The 21,143-nt window shown below is 39.7% G+C and overlaps 1 protein-coding gene across 5 annotated transcripts in view; it reads left to right on the top strand.

The window, feature by feature from the left end:
• The first annotated feature begins 9,499 nt into the window (after window positions 1–9,499).
• LOC146510394 (glutamate receptor 4) overlaps window positions 9,500–21,143 on the top strand; it is a 173,526-nt gene continuing 161,882 nt past the window's right edge. For 2 of the 5 annotated variants that reach the window (XR_014876346.1, XM_085173917.1), the window contains exons 1-2: window positions 9,502–10,288; window positions 15,186–15,344. Coding sequence is in view for 4 of the 5 variants with exons in the window: in XM_085173917.1 (XP_085030043.1) it covers window positions 10,198–10,288; window positions 15,186–15,344 (250 nt within the window). In the remaining variant the exon portion in view is untranslated. Of the gene's footprint in view, window positions 10,289–15,185; window positions 15,345–21,143 lie in introns of all 5 variants that reach the window. The other 3 variants (XM_085173918.1, XM_085173921.1, XM_085173919.1) reach the window with 3 other exon arrangements.

Here is a 21,143-nt window from a genome sequence, read left to right as displayed (position 1 = left end):
ATTTAGAGCCATTATCCAGCCGTGCCTCCGCGGTCTTCAGTGTTTTCCTGTCTGTCTAAATTAAACTTTAAAGCCATCTAGTGTAGCTTTAAATGAAAAAATTTCCCAATGTCCGAAATGATCACCATGATGTTTTAGGAACTTTTTGGCATGAGAGAGAATGGGTCATTTTTCAATGACTCCAGGATATGTTTGCAGAAATGCGTCCACATCTCTTCAGTGATGCAGTTTAAAATCTGCAGTTGGGAGTAAAAGGTTTGCTGGTGTCGTGAATCAGGCGCATGGCTTTATCCGGTAGAGTTTGTATCATGTGTGATCAAGCAGATTTTAGGTAGAGTGTACTATTTATTCATTTTTTCGTTCTTATTACATGTTTTGCTCTTTGATTGGGTTTTGGCAGGTGGTTATTATATTCTTTTTCAGCTGCTCTTTGGTTAGGTTAAGGCACCAAAACACCTTTCGAAAAAAAAATTCTCCTCCTTCTCGTAGAATATACACTATTAAAATATTAATGACATGCAACAAAGAAAATGAAAGAGACACTTTTAGGCGGTGTACATTTATCATGTTTTCAGATGGCAACTCCCTGGCCACCTGGCAAAAATGCAAATTTCATGACTGGTTGGTGAGGTGTTGCTAGAGGTTGTTTGCTGTTCCCAAGTGAAATTGGTAGCAACCTCAAAAACTTCCTTGTGATTACTTTGGTTGCTAGTGTATTGCCATGATCAACCATAGTTTGCATGGAAGATGCCATCATGTCTGTAAACACTCATCAGTTACTTGCTGAGCAGTAGTGAAAGTGTAAAGAGTGTAAAGTAAAAGACAGAGCTTTTACTCTGAAGGCAAACAGCCTCTGTGTACGGTTCCTGTTTCATATTTTTTTTTAAAGTTTTGCTACAGCTTGGTGGTTAATGAGTATTCACAGATAAATCCTCATTAATCAGTGAAAATCTTTTTATTTCTCTTTTTGTTGGTTAGCATCCACAGTTTTTAAGATATATTTTTCATATTTCGTGGGATGAAAGACACCAACAACAGCTCATGGTGATTTAATTTTTGTGCAAATCAGGTCAAAGTCAAAGTCACGCCAAATGTGAAAATCGATTACCCACATTTTTTTTTAATGGACAGCCTTCAAACTTCATATAACATACTAGGCCTTTGGGGACATTGAGTACCGTAGGTTGGCTGAGCATTTGACCTTGATCCTTATAGTTAGCACTCAAAGTCATAGTTGACATTGGAAAAATTTTCAAGAAATCATATCGAGTAATATAACAGATAAATGGACAAAAAGAGATTGCTACAACACACTTTTCATTTTTTTAAACGATGCCCACCGACATCACAATGGTGCCATTACAGGCTGGTAATTTCATATTGTAATAATAACAGGCTGACGTCAGTATGTTGTGAAATTAACATAAAACATCAAACTTTTCGTATAGTCCTTGCTTTTCGGTGGAGTTGTGCTCTCTGTGCTGTTGATTTGTTATTGCTATAAATCTGGGCACTTTCGAATGGCCACCCAAGAGGATTGAAAAGAGGGAACAAAGAGAGACTGCAGTTCCTGTAGTGGCCACTTTAGGCTGGGTCCAAGAGTCAGTCAGTATCCATAGATTTCTATGTTAAAATGCCCTTTGAAGAGCTTTGCAGAGTTAAAAAGCACTGAAGCTACACCTTCTGAAACATCTTTCAAGTGTCTTCCATGCAAAATACGAATGGCCAAATGAATTGTGGTGCAGCACTATATACCACACCAACAACCACTTGCCATCTGGTTAAGGAATCCACATTTTGCCCTACCAGCCTATGCATGCCAGGGGGTCACTGGCTGATCTCTAGGCCTTAAAAGGAAAAATCGAGGCAGACTTCTCTTTATTGAACACATAATCTTCTTCTTCTCTTTCTGAACCGGGTTCCTGCTTTACCTACACTGCAACAATACACCGCATTAACTCTGTCTGTGTTGTCAAGGGAGAGAGAAGTGAGTCATCTTTATAAGGAATGCACCCATTCACTTTATACAAGCTATTACTAAAATAATGAGATGCCAAAGAAGGAAGATGGTTTTAGAGTTAATAGCCTCAAAGCAACGCAGTAACTTGCCCTTTCTGCTGACCTTTTGTTTTTTAACTTCTTCACTCTTACGTAATACAGAAACACATCAGGAGTTGCTTCCTGATCTGCTCGTATATAAATAAAAGTTGGAAAGTGCAGTTTCACATTTATGAGGACACCATATTGCTGGACATCACCGCTCAACTTACTGTATGGAAGAGCAGATATGTTTAACTTGTCAATAATGTCATGTATATTATTAAATTACATGCACTGCTCACTAAAGATCAAAGAATTCAAGTAGCTGAGTTTTGTTTGACACAGTCCAGCAGGTTAAGTAATACGATGCATTCAGGAACCTTATAATCCCGATTCCAAAAAAGTTAGGACGCTGTGTAAATAAATACAGAATGCAATGATTTGCAGATCTCATGATCCTGTATTTTATTCATTATATCACAAAAAGGACAGAAATATTTTAAACTGAGACATTTGACCATTTTCATGAAAAACAGTAGCTCTATAGTTTCTGTGTTTTTCCAGGACAGTTGAAGGAACATTATACAACTAATTAGGAAAACTGGCAGCAGGTCAGTAACACGACTGGTTATAAAAAGATCATCTTGGAGTTTCTCAGAAACAAAGCTGGGCAGAGGTTCAACAATGTGCAAAAAATAGCATCTACAAGTTGTCGAACAATTTCAGGCTATTGTTTCTGTAACATTTCTGAATAAAAATCCTGATTTCCAGTAAGAAATTCTAACACTGCTTTGTGTATAATACAGCCAATGTCTCACTGGGTACAGGTACAAGACAGACTTTGTTTAAAAGGGGGAAAAAAAGCAATGAACTGAATTTATTGGGCGAACTGCCTCAGAGACTGATGCAAATGCCTGACATCCATCACGCAGACGCCTCTATGTGGCGGATGTGTTAGAAAAATTGCATCGCAATTAAAGAGATGATAGAAAAGAAGCTGTGTGATATATAATGCTGAGAAGAAAGAGCGTGAGGCACATTTAATAGCACGTGGCTGTGGTTGAGATAGTGGAGTGCTTATTGCAGTGCTGCACACGAATTTCACATATACAGCACATTACTGCTTATTCAAAGCATACGTTTTAGATTTTACAACATTTAAGTCATTCCAGTACATAAAAATCGACATCCTGGATAGCTGAACCTATCCAGCATCCATTTTTTTGTTAAGCTTATTTTTCTTCCTGCTGTTTAGTCATATCTGTACTGACAGCTGCACTAGGACGTAAGAGAAATTTGTCAGACTGGATATTTCCTTTAACACATGCAAATTTCACACCTGGAAATAAAGTATTCATCATTAAAAGTTTCTTCAAAACAATGAAAACAAACAAACTCGTGTCCTCAGTTTCAGAACAGGTACTCCTAGTACTTTGCTGCACTGGAGAAAGATAACATCTAATATGTTAAAAACACATTTAACATGCAGAGAGGCAGTTTACAATCACGTCCCATTCCCACTGACATTGGACTGTCCAGTTTGGATGTTTGACGTATTTATGACGGCCACATCGTTCTGTTTCTGTGTCATAAAAGAAGCCACGATTCAAACACCTCCACCATGTCCTCACAAAGGGAACAGTGTGTTATTTGTTTTCATACTTTGAGGGAGCAGCAGGAAGTGAATTATAAGAGATAAACACCATTCGTATTGTTTTGCTTCAGTCAAGTTACGTGTGACAGTTTTTGGTAGAAATGGAAATCTTTAGAAACCAACACCACCAGTGCGGTGAGCTGGAGGCTCCATCCTCGCTGTCTTTGTGCACATGTACATGTTTAGCAGTTTTCCTCCTGTGGTGCTCACTAAGTTTTCTTTGTCTTCTGCTTTGAATTGTGTGCTGACCTTCATAGGAAAACACAACCTAATGTGTTATATTTTGCACTCACGGGCCACTTTATTAGTTACACCTTGCTGGTGCCGTGGTTGAACCCCCTTTAATCTGTATTACTGTCTTAATTCTTTGTGTCACAGATTGAAGAAGGTGCTGCTGGTGACCAGGGTCTAAGACTATTTCTAAATGTTTAAGAGATCATGACAAAGCCCTCTTTCTCCTTAGAAACCACTGTTTATATGATTATAGAAATATAATATCAAAAACAACAAAGGCGTTTATATCCGGTTCTTTCATTCTTGGTCACAGAGATTCAACAAAGTGCTGGAAACATTCCTCTTAGATTTTGATCCATATTGACATCCTAGCATCACACAGTGGCTGCAGATTTGTAGGCTGAAACTCATTACACCAGATCCCAAAGGTGCTCTATTGTATTGATTAAATATAGTGAACTCAGTTTCATGTTTATTCAACCAGTTTGAGGTCATTTGAGCTTTTTGACATGGCACAGTATCCTGCTGGAAGCAGCATTGAGAAGATCATAACTGCGATCATAAAGGGGTGGACATGATCAGCAACAATACTCAGGTAGGCTGTGACACTTAAATCTGACCCAATGAGTCGTCTTTTGTCCAATTTTCATGAACCCGTGTGAATTGTAGCCTTAGTTTTCTGTTTTTACCCGATAGGAGTGGAACCTAATTTGGTCTTCTGCTGTTGCTGTAACCCATCTTCTTCAAGGTTGGCCATGCTGTGCATTCAGAGAGCTCCTCTGCATATCTTGATTGTAATTTTAGTTACCATTGCCTTCCTTACTGTCTCAAGCAGTCTAATCATTCTTCTCTGACATCAAAAAGACATTTTCTCCCAGAGAACTGAATATTTTTTCTCTCTTTTTCTTTTTGAGAAGATTCTTTTAAACCCTAGAGATGGTTCTATAGGAAATTCCCGGTAGATACTGCACCATCCTCCTTTTAGACCTTTAAAATTGACTTTATTTTAGAAATTAGTATCATATAGATGCAAATAAGATGTAAAAACAAGCATCTTAGGTCATAAATTCATCCAAAAAGTTTTTAATAAGGTCACAGATGAAGAAGATTGCCCTTTAGAATGACTGTAGGTTTAAGGCACTTACTGCATAGGCTTGATTTTTCAAACCTGTGACCTACATCCATCTTTTCTGTGTACTTACTGTGCTGTCTGAACACATACATTGTATCTATTACTGCTGTAGCAGTGCTTGAAGGATGGATTCCCATTTTAAATCAGTGTTTGTGTATAGGATCAAACAAATAGATGCGATCTGTTCATTAGTAAGCTTTAGAGGTATCATTAGCTGTTTCGAACAGAGCAAGGCTATCTGTCTTTCCTTTGCTTACAGCCATTATGCCATATTAAACTGACTTCAGCTCAGTGCATCAAAAGCAGATATGACACTGGGATCGGTCTTTTCACCCAGCTGTCAAGAAGAAAGCAAATAAGCAAAGTCTGCACCGTAGTAAATGGTTAATTTAAGGGTGTTATGTGTTTCTGAAACTGAAAGGATGCCGAGAACCCTTTTGAGAGTTGGGGGAAAAGGGTTCAGCACCACGGACAGCTCCACTCTCACAACCATTTAACTCCTGATAAGTTTTTCTGATGGTACAAACTCTACCCACACTAACACAGCGGTTCTTCAAACACCACTAACATCCACTGAAATATTGTTACTTCTGATAACTCTGCTTTAACTGAAATCAAAAGCCAGTAACGTGCATTTGTTTGGATATGTCAACATGGTTACATCTGCTGCTTTTGGCTCATTGAGACTTGTTGTCCTTATTATATCCAGATTGACTGATTTTATATTTTACTGTACTCAGGAAACCTCAGTACAGTAAAATGTGCAATATGTGTGTGCAGACATTTAAAATGAGCTGACTGACTACATCTGTTACACTATCTTGCTCAAACTGGGCGACAAACAGCTGTGTGCTTTTAACTCATCATGCTTAAGGGCTCCCAAGGCAAACACTGTATTTCTAAAGCAATAGCATTGCTGTGAAATGTTGTTGAGGAGGCTTTTTGAGATTGTTATCATACTGTAGAATAAACTTAGGATAATTTAACGACAAGAGTCTTTGAAAAATGCAAAGAACCTAAAACCTTTATACGTTATTGTGATGCAGCTAACAAAAACTGCAAAAGGAAAGCCACTGATCTGTTTAACAGTCAGTAGAAGCCTTGTGCCTTTTTTGGATGAGGATAAAGAAAACTTTGCTCCGACTGTCAAAGAAACAAATCCAGGATTATTTTCCCCCTATAATGATGCAGAGAATTGCATTAATAATAACTCCATGATAAATGAAAGACAAACTCACTGGTGAATCGACTGGAATCAGATCTGTTTCTCCAGACATCAGAAGCATTTTTCTCACAGGATCTAAATAGAAATGAGTCTTTATTGATCCCCGGGGAGAAATCAGACCTCTAATAGGATATGGAAAAGAACTGCAGCATGGATGTTTATACTTTATTTTTGAATTTGATTAGTTCAGTTTGTTTTCGTGTTTATGAAAGTTAGGACAGAGGAGGGTTTAGGGTAGCTTAAAAGTACCTTTTGGAAACATATAGGTGTCAATATGGATTCAGGAGTCTTAAATCTGAAGTCTGAAAATGTTCTTTCCCGTTGCAGGATAGACCACAGTTAGACATTTTACATCATGTCTCCAAACATACATGCAAAACTGAAATAAAAAAATTACTTGGAGACATTTCCATGTTCTTAAGAAAATATCTGGATGTGGATATCCTGCTGAATGCATGGACTGAAACTATGCATGGCGCAGAGGGAATTTTCAGTCCATTCTGGGGCTGCTCTTGTTTCAATTTGTTTATTAATTTTTAATAACTTAGCCAAAATCTGTACACATGCATGGAAATTTTAGCATATTACAGAAGTACTGAAATCACTTTGTTACTTTTAAACTACCCTTAAAATCCTGTCAGTTCATAAAGGGTCATCAGGTGCAGATGTTTTAACCGTACCCAGGATCACAGCTACGTTTTCTGAGGGTGCGTTCAGTTACTGAGGTCCTGCGATCAGTTACAACTGTGTCAACATGCAAAAACACACTTGAAACCATTTTATTCTCATAGTTAATACAGTTCATAACTCTTGTGTGTGCATGTAATGCAGAGGTATGTAGTTTTTGTGATTTTATCTTTTAGGGTAAGCACATTGAGTTTACATGTAAAACGACATTAATGCCCGATATCGGCCCGATACCGATACTGGTATCGGGTATCGGGCCGATACTGTAAAATGTGTGTGTACTCATACTCGTAAAAGTTAACCAATACCATGATTCGATACCAACTTATTTCATTAATCAGAGGGTGGCTTGTCATTTCTGTTGTAGTTTTTTAGATTGGCCACTAGGGAGCCAATTATTATTTTATTTATTATTTATTTAATAATAATTATTTTGTTTGTTTGTTTACAATATGGACACTCTGCAATAATTTAAAAGTTTATTTTATTCGCAAACCTAATTTGTATTTATTTTATTCCAAACAGAAGTGTTTATTTATTATTCTGAAAGCTCGAGACAGTGCCAATAGTTCAGTGATATTTTGTAAAATTACAATGTGGAGACTCTGCAATAATTTAACAGAAGTGCTTACTTTTCACTTGAAATTTTTTTGTGGTAATTTTTATTAAGATTTTATTTTTTATAAAATCTTATATAATAATAATTATAATAATAATAATATTAATTAATAATAATAATTATTATTAATAATAATAATAATAATAATAAAACCTGTCTTCCAATTAATTTTTGGTGTGTGTGTGGTAGAAGTATTGTTTTTTGTACTCTGTATCGGCAAGTACTCAGATCCAAGTATCGGTATCGTATCGGTTTGAAAAAATTGCTATCGTTGCATCCCTAGTATACACAGCAAAGTTACCTCGGCTTTGAAAATGTCATCACTTTGCAATCCTCCTCTGTGTTCACTGTAAAATATTTCCTACAAAAAAAACCTAGAGTATACAAAACAATAAAAGACTTTTATCTAGAAATTCTGAAGTCTATTGCCTGAAAACAGTGAGATAACAGCATTTACATCTACTGCATTGGCTAAAAATGAAAAGCTGTGCTTTTACATCTGGGTTGTATTCCAAACTCTAGGATCACATTGCCTTTTTAAAAAGTCATCCCAGACCTCACATTGTCCTCCTCTTCCTGTTCTTTGAGCAGACATTCATTCTTGACCTTGAGGAAAAACAGACAGGCAGTATTTACTCGATCAGTCTGCAAATCATTTTTTGATTAATCAATGAACCATTTTGTGTATAAAATGTCAAAGCAGTTAAAAAGGAAAATGCCTGCAAAACCCATTACTCATAGATTTTCATTAGCGATAGATGCCGTCATACATCTTGTTTTATCCAAACAGTGGCACAAATGTTCAGTTCAATGTAACAAAACATCAATTATTTTGATTTGAGAGGTTGAATGAGATTCAAGAAAATGACTGGGATGATTATTTAATCATGATTAAGTATATTGGTTTAGTTGAATTATCTTTTGAGGCTTAATGGTCTGCTTTTAAACTCGCCGCTCTTCATCTGGACCTGGCTCAGCTATCTGTTGCTTGTGAGTCAGATGTATAATCTTTTAAAATGTCATAAATACTGGTTTGGTTTTCTGTGGCAAGGTTGGCTCTATTTGGCTCCAGTATTACAGCATTATCTTGTGATGACACGCAATAATAGGCTCATCTTGTAAAGATACAGTCCTTTTTTAATCATACATTTCTGTCAATGATGAATGTAAGAAAGAAAAAGATAAGAAAAGATGTTGTGTTTTGTTGTTGTTGTTGTTGTTGTTGGGGGGGGGGGGGCGGTAGATTTGCTGGAAAGCGATCAGTCTTTCTCACATTCACATTCACAAAATCAACTTCCAGGCAATACTTCCAAAGGGAGCCTTGCACATAATTACTCATTTTTCAGTCGAGTCTTTACCTGCGGCATCTACAAACCTCAAAATCAGCAGAACCTGAACTGAAAGTAGCCTCAGTGTCTCCTAAAGTTCCTGCTTTAGCCGAACCGCTGGATTTTATTTAATCTTGGAGGATGGCGACAAAACTTCCAAATTAGTTTGCTTAAACTGCATACCCGGGACTCCACCGCCAGCGGTGCTACTGAAAGTCTGTGTTATTTGGTCAAAGTGACAAAACTTTTAGCTCCTCGCTCCTGCAGCTTGAAGGAGTACTGCAAACTTGAGTGAGACAGGCTGGCGGTGTTCAAACGTTTCCCTCATTTACATTTATTTTAATGTATTTCTTAAGCTTTAAAAAACAATTATTTATTTGTTTATCTGTTGCTGTAGCGGTTTTGTACATGTGCATAAGTAATGTCACATGGTAGCAACCGTTAAAGGGACAGTCTGACTACCTTAAGCGACCCAGCATGAGTTTTTTGCTTTTTGTTTTTTAAGTTAAGAGGCAGTTCACAGAAAACAAACCCCGCAAATGAATTTGAGCTTGCTCATTAGAATGTTATTAATTGCCGAAATTGGCGCAGCTTATCTTAAATTGCGCCCTAAAGGCTGTGTGCAGAGTGACTGAGAGGACACACCGGGGTTTTAATTAAGTTGATCTCCCCGTGCGAGACGATCTATCCGGGATGATATCCGACAGCGAGGAGCGGGAGAGAAAAACGCTGTCAGACATCCATCTTCGCAGCCACTCGCAGCGGTTCTGGAAGTTTTGGTGTTAAAGGAGCTGCGGGGACTTTCTCCGCCGCTCGGTGCTGCTGAGCGGGCTGACTGACTGACTGACGCCCCTCCTGCCTGTCTGCCCGGGTCGGGTAAAAAGGCGCATGTGTGTTCTTGCTGTGATGTGAGTTGAGCCGCATCCAGACGCACTGACCGCCGCTGGCTGATGCCCACCCTCTCAACAACACCACCACCACCACCACCTCCACCCCTCGTCCTCCCTCCCTCCTCTTCTTGGTGGTGTGCGCAAAATCTCCAGCGCCGGACGGACGGACGCAGTTTGACGGCACAAACCAGCGGCACTGCGGGGGGAATATCCAAGAAAAAAAAAGCCACCCAAAGCAGACATGGATATTTAACCGGCATTTGATTTCATCTCCCTTTTTTAATCTCTTTGTTTTTTGTTTTTTGTTTTCCCTTGTGATGTTGGCTTTGCACCGGGGGTGTTAATTAAACCTGCTCGATGTCTTTAATCAGTTTATAACCTGAACAAAATGAGGATTTCTTCTCGCGATTTGATTCTGTTGATGTTCTCGGGTTTTTGGGGACTGGCAATGGGTGCTTTCCCGAGCAGCGTTCAGATCGGTAAGTGTGAGCGTTTTATGGTAGATCCAAGCACAAAATAAAACCAGTCAATGAATCTGTGGACGTCCTGCCTGCTGCCTCTGACCTGCCGTTTAGCACCCCGGCACTGGTCAAAGTGGGGATTGCGGATTTCCCCCCCACAGCCCTATTTTATTCTTTTAATTGTCTTTAAAACATGACCATAAAGACGGGGTCCTGTGCTCTGTCGATGCTGTGCATGCTTCACACACACAAACGCATTCACACACACACGCACACAGACTCACACACCTAATGCGCTTTGCATGTGTGTGTATCCCGGTGCACTCCACCACTGCAGCAGATCAGAGCAGCAAAGTCTGTGTGTATTCCCCATGCGGGCTGCCTGTGCATTGACTGCTGTTAACACTCTCGCAGATCCCGCTCCTATAACAAACCGCTGCCACGGGTCCCAAATGCCTTGCAGCTGCACCGTTCCCCCCAAATCTTTTTCCATCAGTTTCACTCTCTCTTTTTCAGCGTCTCTGTGTTTTAAATTAACTACGTTTCTCACTGAGGGATTCACGGTTTTCATTACACTCGCTGGCAGATTTATTGGTTAGATTTAAAAGCAGGGTGCTAGGGGGGGAGAAAAAGGAGCCCAACTGTGACCTCCATTTGTTAATCATTGGTTAATCATCACATCCTCAACAAACAGTCATCAGAGAATCAAAAAATCTGGTATCCAGGTTTATATTCCAACTGTTTCAAGCGTCATTCTGAAATCTAATATTTGCTTACACTGACTTTTTTTTTTTTTTGCTGGGTTTTACCCTCAGCTGCACCCCGGCTTGTAGATGGAGTTGAGGCACATCAGATACAAGTCAGGCTGATGAAAAATGACAAGCTGTTCAAATGATTCTCCTTGTCCTTTTATATCAATGTGATACTCCAATCCCCGGGCCACCCAGAGAGGGCAGAGGTCAGGGTCAGTTACAGAGCAGGCACCCCTGGAACTGAGGGCTCTCGAGCTGCGTTGTTTGGGGTTTAAACCTCCGTCTGTGGAACTGCTGTGCCGTCGTGTGAAACATTTAATTTGTTGCTGACGTAAGTGAAACTGGCGTGTGTGTGGGGGGGTTATTTTACTCATAATTTCCCAGCAATTATAATCGGGCTCTTGGTATTTCTTTAAATTAACTTATTCTCATTATCGCTTGACAAACATCATTGCTGCCAGTTATTTAAAAAACTGTTGATGTAATCCCTGTGTCATCATATTTCTCAGTTTCAGGCCTAGTTGTCCTCTGGGAGTGTAAAAATCCACACCCGCCAGACTACATTTAGCAATTTTTGAACCGCATCAGCCTTCAGAGAGGGCAAACATCTCCCCCGATCAACACTTGTCAGTTTCAAATAATCGTCACCGACGAATCAACACTTATTAGCAGCAGGAAATTTGCTTTGTACACACGCAGGCGACACTGAAACAAGTGGACAAATAGAGTCACGGCCAACATGCTCCACAGTTGCCAACAGATGCAGAGACGTCCTCAGAATTATAAATCCTATTCATCCTTCATTTTCTGACCTGTATTCGTTTTTCAAGGTCTGTCAGCATCCTGTCTTATCATACACTGCATGGCAGCGGCGCATCTTTGATAGGAAGAAATCTGAACCTTATAGATCTTACTCCAAACTAATCTTTATGATGATTAAGCTTCTGGGTTTGAACCTGGCTGGTGTCCTTCTGTGTATACTTTGCGTTTTCTCCATGTTCCCGCTTTTGCTCCGGTTTCCTCCCACAGTCCGAAGACATGCGTGTTAGGTTAACTGGTGATTCTAAATTGACTGTAGGTGTGAATGCTTGTCTGTCTCTCTGCATTAGCCCTGCGATAGACTGCAGTCCTTTCCAAAGTGTTCCCAGCCTGTTGCCCTGTGGCAGCTGGGATAGATGGTTAATAAAGTGGATGAATGGATGACAAAATTTAGATTCTGTGCATTCGAAGCATGCAAATCTAAATCCGCTACAAAAGCGAGCCATGATTTTGAGAAATAATTCTCCATGCAATAATAGAAGTTACTATCTCACATTAAGGCTCCAGCTGCACCTGCTACTGGAACATTTCATGTGTATCTGGATGTCTTTTGGGTAAGGAGTAGCACACATTAATGCCGGTGTGAATGCACACAGAACGTGCTGTAACCAGGTCAGCCAAACCACAACACTTTAAAAGCCTAACCAGGGACATGGACTGCACACTAGCTGTGGCTAAAAGTCAAGTATGTATTGCACTGATGGTGTTTTACTTGAATGGAGCAGTGTTAACATGAATCACCCCTGTAAACTGAGCTATTCAGGAACATATATATATATATCAGGATCTGCCCCCTGACAGGTCTACGCCAAGTATGAATTCAAACTGTAAAGGTTGAATAATCTTTTCAGATTAAAGCCCACTTAAAGCTCACCTAAATCTAATTATTTTAGGCGATGGTTGACAAGCTATTACTCCTGTTATTGATTATTCACAATAAGGAATGTAAGCCTAATTAGCAAGACTGTAGGAAGAGGAGATGACACCAGCTGTTTCCTTTTTGAGAGTATTCTATATAGAAATTTAGAAAAAGATAACATGGAATACTTACACGAGCACACTAAGTAGCTTGGATTAAATTCAAAGACGTGATCAGAAGTCATCCAGGTGGTAATGGGGTCACAAACAAACAGGCACGTTGCAGCCACTTGGGTCTTGTTTTCGGTGAACTATATGTCAGGAAACCTCAAAGTCTGAGGCCCCTGAAGTGTTTGGATCTCATTTTGTGTTGAATCCAGATGAAGGGAATGTCAGAAGTCTAAATAAGCTGGATTTAGGTCAGTGCTTAATTTTATTCTTTTCTATTCAGCAACGGCTGGAAAAGGGATAAATTTCAAGTTAGGAATAAACATAAAACCCATCACAATGGAAATCAGATTAAAATGAAAAGGGGACTTAGATGACTGGTCTGCACAGAGTGGTAAAATATTCTAAAGTTTACCTTTTAAAGAGGTCAGCCATAAAAAGAACACACTGGCATTTTGCTCTAAATGACATTTAGAGTGTCTCATCCTAAGAAATATAGCCTTGAGTCAGATTTTGAAATGTGAAACAAACTGCTTCTAACCTAAAAACACTACTGACATTTGCACAGCCGCGAACGGCTTAGTGGAGATCTTTGTATATGAATGAGGCTGTAATACAAGAGGACACGAAACAAAAATCTTATCTCTGATGCCAAACTGATTTATGACACTGGCGCCGCTCTTGCATAGAAAACTGAATGAAAATCCGAGTTGATACAAAAGGATATTTTGTGAATATTATCACCTTCTCTGCTTGCATTAATATGAGACAAAGACGACCTTGCATGTTAAACACACTGAATCCTTGCCACAAAGCCTAGTGGTACATCAGAGGATCTAAATTTTTTTAGCCTTTGCAGGAAGTTGAAGACATTATCTACCAGAGCGATACTGCCCTTTTATTACATTTTACACATTGTGGAGTCAGTTGTGGGAACCTCTTTTATGATAGAGATTTCTCTTTGAAACAAACATCTGTGAAGAGCTAATAAAATTTGGCTTAAATCTTTTGAACCTTTTATGTGAGGTTGTTATCACGAGAAAAAACACTATTATCTGTTTGTTCTGGTGCGTTATATCACCTGTTTTAAACCCTAAACAAGCTAGCATAGGTCTAATTGTAAAGTTGGTCAGCTACTTATGTGTAGACTGGAAAGACCGTAGGATTAGTTTTGAAAGCTCAGCACCTACGTGACAGGCTGGCGCAGTCATGGGTATACATTTGTGGTTTGCAGAGGATAAATCTGTCTTTCTAGACCAGGGGTGGGGAACTCCAGGATACAAGGGCCAGTGTCCTGCAGGTTTTAGATATCCATCTGGGTCAACACACCTGAATCACATGATTAGTTCATTGCCAGTCATCTGGAGAACTTTAAGACACGTTGAGGAAGTAATTTAGCCATTTCAATCAGCTGTGTTAGATCAAGGACACATCTAAAACCTGCAGGAGGCCTGGAGTTCCCCCACCCCTGTTCTAGACATTTCCTTTACCTCCAATCAAGGTTTTGCTCAAGGACTCTTGGACTTGCGGATGCTTCAATGTGATGTGTGCATGCTTGCTTAAAAAATTACAAACTAGTTACTTTTTATAATATTCTCATCTGCAAATATTCAGCATGTCAAATAAATCACTGATCAACACGTTCAGCTGCCTCGGCAGTGAGTTTCTCTTCCTGCAGGCAGACTCCGGCACAGACTTGTGCTTCATCTGGCAGCGATAGTTCTTGCGGTGCTCTCCGTCGTTGGTGAGCTTGGCGTAGCAGCACATGGAGAAGTTCTCCACCTGCTGCATATCAAAACTGTGGAGTTGGAGTCCAGCTGCAGTTTTTAAAATTAAAATATGCTCAAATAAGTCTGCAGATATACCTGCAGATGGACCTTGTGTCCAAACATAGCTGTCCTGAGCATGCTAGTATGCAGACTCTTTATCTCTGTATCTCAGAGCCTTTTTCAGTATCATCATCCTGTTGAGTGTCAGAAACGAAAACCACTGTATGGGTTGTTTCCAAAAGCCCCTGAGCTCATGAGAATCCTGCAGGTAGCCCTCAGCTAGTGATCTAAAGATTGAAAACTCTCCCAACAGTTTTGTGGTTTCTTTGAAATCTTATTAACTACAGTGGAGATGGGGCTGAGATAGCAACAAGTTGTACCCCATATGGGCAATATGCCTGGGTGCTGACTTGGATTAAATATATTGTCTTTTGTGTTTCTGTGCTGCAGTCAGCAATAACTAATCTGTCTAGAATAGGTTTAAACCTGACGGCGAGATACAGTGAACACGCTCTTCATCGAGCCCTCATGTCTCCTCTTTCTCTTCAGGCGGTCTGTTCATCAGAAACACTGATCAGGAGTACACCGCCTTTCGTTTGGCAATCTTCCTGCACAACACCAGCCCGAACGCCTCGGAAGCCCCGTTCAACCTGGTGCCTCACGTGGACAACATCGAGACGGCCAACAGCTTCGCCGTCACCAACGCCTGTAAGTTCGTCACATGGCTCCAGGTTGTGCATTTTTTGGGGGGTTTCTCTGGAAAATGGCAACAAGCGAACAACACTATGGCATTAGGTATATTGTAAATAGTGTTTAATGATGTTTTATTTCAACTGGAGTTTTAAGTTCCCAGTCGTCCTGGAACTGTACTCACCAAGTTAAAGCAGTAGGTTCACAGCATTTTTAGAAGTGTTACTTTTCATTGCCGTGACCTATTTATATAGGTAGAAATGCATGTTTTACGTTAATAACAAGGGTAATTAAATGCTCAGAAAACAAAGTGAATGGTGAAATAGATAAAAACAGTTTTCAGACCAGCTTCGGAGTTCGAATTTAAGTATAGCACAGTTGGGTACACACAGATTTCATCTGAAGTAAGAGGGTATTTATTTATATTTTAGCTGGACTTAGCACAGTACTCACCATGTAAAACAAAAGCTATCTTAATGGATAGAGATATAGTGCAATATAGTGAAAGTATCATTTTAAAGATGGGTATTTACTTGATAAACCCTCTGTGTTTGCTTGTGCTGGAAGATGTTCTATAAATAGTAATGAGGTTAAATTATAGTGATATAAAGAGTGTCATCCCCAAAATGACACATTTTTTGGGTTGCGTGTGTCTCTCCAAACAGCTCAGTGCGTGCGTGTGAGGATGTGGCGGCACAGCTGTCTGTGAGTGTCTGCTGGTTCACATCTGATCTAAGCAAAGCCACACATGCCAAAGGGGACAGAAGCTTTACACACAAACAATAATCACTCACACACTCCCATGGTTAGATCTCCTAACAGTAGTAGGCAGTGATTTTTAGTGATGATCCCTGGGGTAGCATCTTCTTTTTTCCCCTTTTCTCACTCTCTCCTCAGCCCGAGTGTGTGTGTGTGTGTGTGTCTGCAGGGATGGTGGGGGTTCCCGCAAAGACCATAAAACACTTCAGCCTGACGTCTCCTACTATCCGTGGTGTGATCTGGTGTTGAAAAAAATCAATGACTAAATTAAGCAGACAATGAAGTGCTTTTATGTTTGTTTTGGTAATGGAGGGGGTGAATCGTATCCATCTGTGTGTGAGTGTGATGACCAGAGAAGGCTCCGAAATTCTGTGATCAGATAAAGAGAGTTAAATGTTTTGAAACACCCTGAGGTATTTTGTCTTACATTTTAATTTTGCATGATAATTTCAAGCTCCCGTTTCCCCTAAGCTTCTAAATTCCACGGTTTTTAATTTTCACATTTGGGTGAACTGGCCCCTGAAAATGACTCCAAATCAGTTAAAAGTGGTCTCTGTTTTCGATATACGCACTGATACATAGTCTGTTCTCACTAAATATCATTTACAAAAGGTTTCTGAGACAACTATGGATGTTTTTGTTTTTTTGCAATGGGATTAGATAACATTATGACAAAATAGCAGTAATACAATGTACTTTTAGCAGTGGGGATGGACAGATTGACAGATGAGGTCAGGCAGGAGTGTCTGCACTATGATGTTCACAGATGACATCTGCAGTGAGAGTAGGGAGCAGTCTGGAGCATGCTCTGGAATGAAAGTCAGTAGAAGTGAGACAGAATACATGTGTGTGAATGAGAGGGAGACCTGTGCGAAGATGCATGCATAATGATGGTGTATTAGTTAAAAATCCGGTGTCAACAATCCAAAGCAATGGACAGTGGTCCATTGCTTCTTCACATTAGAGGTGAAGAAGAGATTGAAGGCAGTGTGGAGTGGGTGGAGACAAGTATCTGGGGTCATTTGTGACAGAAGGACAGCAGCAGGTGTGAAAGTGAAGGTTTACAAGATGGCAGTGAGAGCTGCCGTGATGTGTGGTTTGGAGATGGTGACGTTGACAAAAAGGCAGGAGGCTCTGCTGCAGATGTTCAGATTTTCACTGGGACGAGATTAGAAATGAGTACATCAGAGGGACAGCTCAGGTTGAATGGTCTGGAGACGAAGTAAAGAGGTGGGATTGTAGGTATGTTGGAGGAAAAGAGGAAGACCACAAAGAAGATTCGTGGATGTAGTGAAGGAGGACATGCAGAGGGTTGGTGCAACAGAAGAGGATGCTAAGGATGAGTGAGATGGAGTTGGATAATCTCCTGCTGTGAAAGAAGAATTGGACTGTACTAAAGCAAAAAAAGTGTAGAAATTTTGCTACATGGTACTATTTTAGCTCACTGGGTTGCGGCGGTAACCATAAGCCACAGGGCTAAGTGCTCAGGTTTGAGTCGGACCAGATGTTCTTTGCTGTGCATCTTCCTCCACTCTCAATCCCCCTCTTCTCTGTGTGGCATCTAATTAAAGTGGAAACCCCCTAATAATAACAACAACAATAGTAATGTATTAAAAAGGAATCTTGACAGACTCGTATTAGTGCTAAACATTAAGCCACTCTTAATTTTATGCCTGAGAAAAGACAATATTTACCCACAGTGACATTTCGAGTTTTTATGTATTATATAATTTGCCAGTAGAGGGACTGAGAGAGGACGCACATTAACTGTAAAATGCAAACTTTATAACAACTGTTAACTGTTTTCAACAGCACAGACATCAATAAACCAAATAAAGATAAACTACGTGCAACACTCTTAACTGCACGTCTATAAAATAACACTCCTGAACAGCATGCTGGGTGATGCAAGAAATAATTTTAATAATATTGCTGTGTTATACTGTAAAAGTGGTCTGAACCAGCTGGTCTTTAACCTGCTGGTTCCCTTGTACAAAGTACAAAGCGCTTCCAACAGTTAGAAGACAAACAAGGTGAGTTACCTGCACCTGCTGTGCGTGACATGTGCAAAGGTGATCTTCATACAATGTCCTGAGAGCCTGAAAACATCCGTAGGTTTATCTGTTCTGTACTTCGCTCGTCCTGCTCCACAAATAAACGAGAAGCTCTGCTTTCCTTCTGTAACATTATATTTTTCAGTTCTCTGTGGAGGATCACCGAAGCCATGCTGACAGAGCATTAAGCTCAAATACATTTAAAACTAAAACCAATGCATCCACAAGATTTTGCCTATTAATGAGCTGAAATTACAGAAGATGAAGCTGTATTGATCTCTGTGGGGAAACGAGCTATGCGAGCAGCGGACAGAATACTGCAAATTAAAATGAAGAGAAGTAGGCACAAGAACTGAATAAGCAAAATAAGCGAATGGAGGTTTGCAGCAGACAATACTGTAATATTTTAAAGCAGTTTGTAGGGATACATAAATATTTTGATAATGTTGTGGGTTTGGTTTAAAAATACTTAAAAAATACTTAAATATATACACTGTTTAAGTTCAGGATCTAAAGTGAGTAATTTTATTAAATAATACATTCAAGTGAAGGAACCTTGTGGATGTGTGAAAAATGTCAGTATTTGGACAAAAGAAGCTGCTCTGAGATAAAAGAGACCAATATTTGTAGAATGTGACATCTTCATTTCAGAAATTCATCCACAGTTTCTTGTATTATTTTACACCATCTTTTGTATCCACTCAGTCAATGACTGCAGTGTGAAGAGAAGCAACTCTTTGAATGAGAATGCAGGAAGAGAAGATTCTTGGACGTATAAAAAAGGCACGGACGGGAGTAAAGTGTATGAAACTATGGGATTTTCACCTTCACTTTAATGGCTGCACAGTCACAGGAAGTCGGTCTGCAGTCCATTGATTGGCCAAGCCGAATCAGAGCAGAATTACATGAACCAATCAATGGCTCTGATAGCTCAGGGGCAGCGGGGAATCTGAGATCGAACCACATTGCCAGTTTTCACCTCCCGTTTTACATTTCTCAGTGTCTTTATTCCTTTTTTCTTCTCAGCCCCTTTTTTTTCTCCATTACCAAAGGAGATAATGGTTATGAATAGGCAGTGTGACCATGTGGCGTTTAAGGGCATAGCGTACGTTTGGGAAGAGGAGATGAGAGACTGAGCTAATTTGTGAAGAGAGATTAGTCCATTCAGTGGCTCGCTGTGCTGCTGTCAGGAAGGCTGATGGGGATAATTGGTGGGAAGCCGAGGACAAATGTTGTTGTATGTTCCCATTGTCATTGATGATCATTCGGTAGACCCAGACGCTCTGATAAATTCTCCTGCATTTGTTTGATTTACAGTTTAACCTCCTTATTATTCACAGTGGGGTTACTAGTGTTAGTGACAGCCACTAAAAAATATATCTTTTAATCATTTATACAGCAAAAAAACGGTAATGTATCAATAGCAAGTTAATTGCATCACTGCCGTATAATTATCTTTAACAAATGAAACAAATGGTCAAGACATTTGTTAGACTCTGTGTTGTGGCAGTGGTATCCACAGTCTCCAGCAGCATGAGGATTTATTTGCAGAGCTCAACTCTGTGGAGGAAAGCTGGACCTCTGCCAGCAAATGAGCCTTTGTAGATTACTTGTCAAATACATTCCAGGAAATTTACTAATACGTTTCTCCATGAAACAATAACTAGCTCCTTACAAATACACTCGCTGGCCACATTGCTCAGATGTTTTGGTCCATATTGACTTTCTAGCCTCACACAGTTGCTTCAGATTTGTCAGCTGCACATCCATAATGCAACTCATCCCAAAGGTGCTCTGTTAGACTGAGATCTGATGACTGTGGAATCCATTTGAGTTCAGTGAATCCATTGTAATGTTCAAGAATTGGGTTGGTTTTAGATTTGTGACATAGCTGCTTCCGGCAGGATACACTATCAGATGATGTCATGAAGGGATGGGCGTGGTCAGCAACAATGCTCTGTAGTAGGCTGTGGTGTTTAAACGATGCTCAACTGACACCAAGGTGCCCAGCGTGTTCCAAGACAATATCCTCCACCACAACGACCAACCTAAAACATTGATATAAGGCAGGATGAGTCCCTGCTTTCATGTTGTTTCCACAAAAATTCTGATCCTACTATCTGAGTGTTGCAACAGAAACCAAGACTCATCACACTCAGTGTTGGTCAGGTTGCTTGAAAACAGCAGAAGTTACTAATAGTTACTAATTACTGATCACTTCTCAGTAATCCTGTTACTTTGCTGATTACTTTCAAAAGTAATTAGTTACTCTATTACTTAGTTACTTTTTAAAAACACGATACACAACCTGAATACGTAATAAAGCAATAGACCTTTCAGCCCAATTCTATTTTTTCTGCATAATCAATCATATAAAATGTAATCAAATGAAAAAGTCTCTTTTTAAAACTTGTTTTAAATGTTTAACTTTATGAACATTGCATTAAGCAAAAATTTAATTATATCCAACAGTCTTTGACTTGAATAAGTGTGTTTAACATTTAAACCTATTTTCTGCATATTCCAGTATATAGAATAAAATAATTTTTTGTGTTTACACTTACTCTTTAAAATAGATGCAAGTAAAACACAACAAAAAATAAATATCAAATAAATAAAATCAAAGATTCAGCGGCACTAAGTCCTGTCGCTCTTCAATCTATTTTTACCTGTTTAGCCGAAGTGAGGCCCGTTGGAGGTTTACCCGATGCTGCAGCGGTCATGTCAGTGGGAGGATCCGGGGGTTTCTCTGTGAATTTTACATTCCCGTGGCAGCGTGCTGGGCGCTTGCTCAGATTTGAAGTTTAAGTTTTCGCTGTAGAAAGACGTTTTCTTCCCACGCGGAGTGTACAGAAGATGCTTATGTTTTTGTCACTTTTTACAGAATCAAACTCAAAGTGATGTCAGTACTTCCACGCTTTAAACGCTGCATGGTCGTACTCTCTCCCACACTCCATATTATCCATTGTTGATCTACACACGTCTGTTGCTGCCACAGATGTTG

Source organism: Neolamprologus multifasciatus, chromosome 10 (genome assembly GCF_963576455.1).
Source record: "Neolamprologus multifasciatus chromosome 10, fNeoMul1.2, whole genome shotgun sequence".
Taxonomy (NCBI): Eukaryota; Metazoa; Chordata; class Actinopteri; order Cichliformes; family Cichlidae; genus Neolamprologus; species Neolamprologus multifasciatus.
The sequence above is the reverse complement of the archived record's forward strand: the minus strand, read 5'-3'. Positions and strand labels throughout refer to the sequence as shown.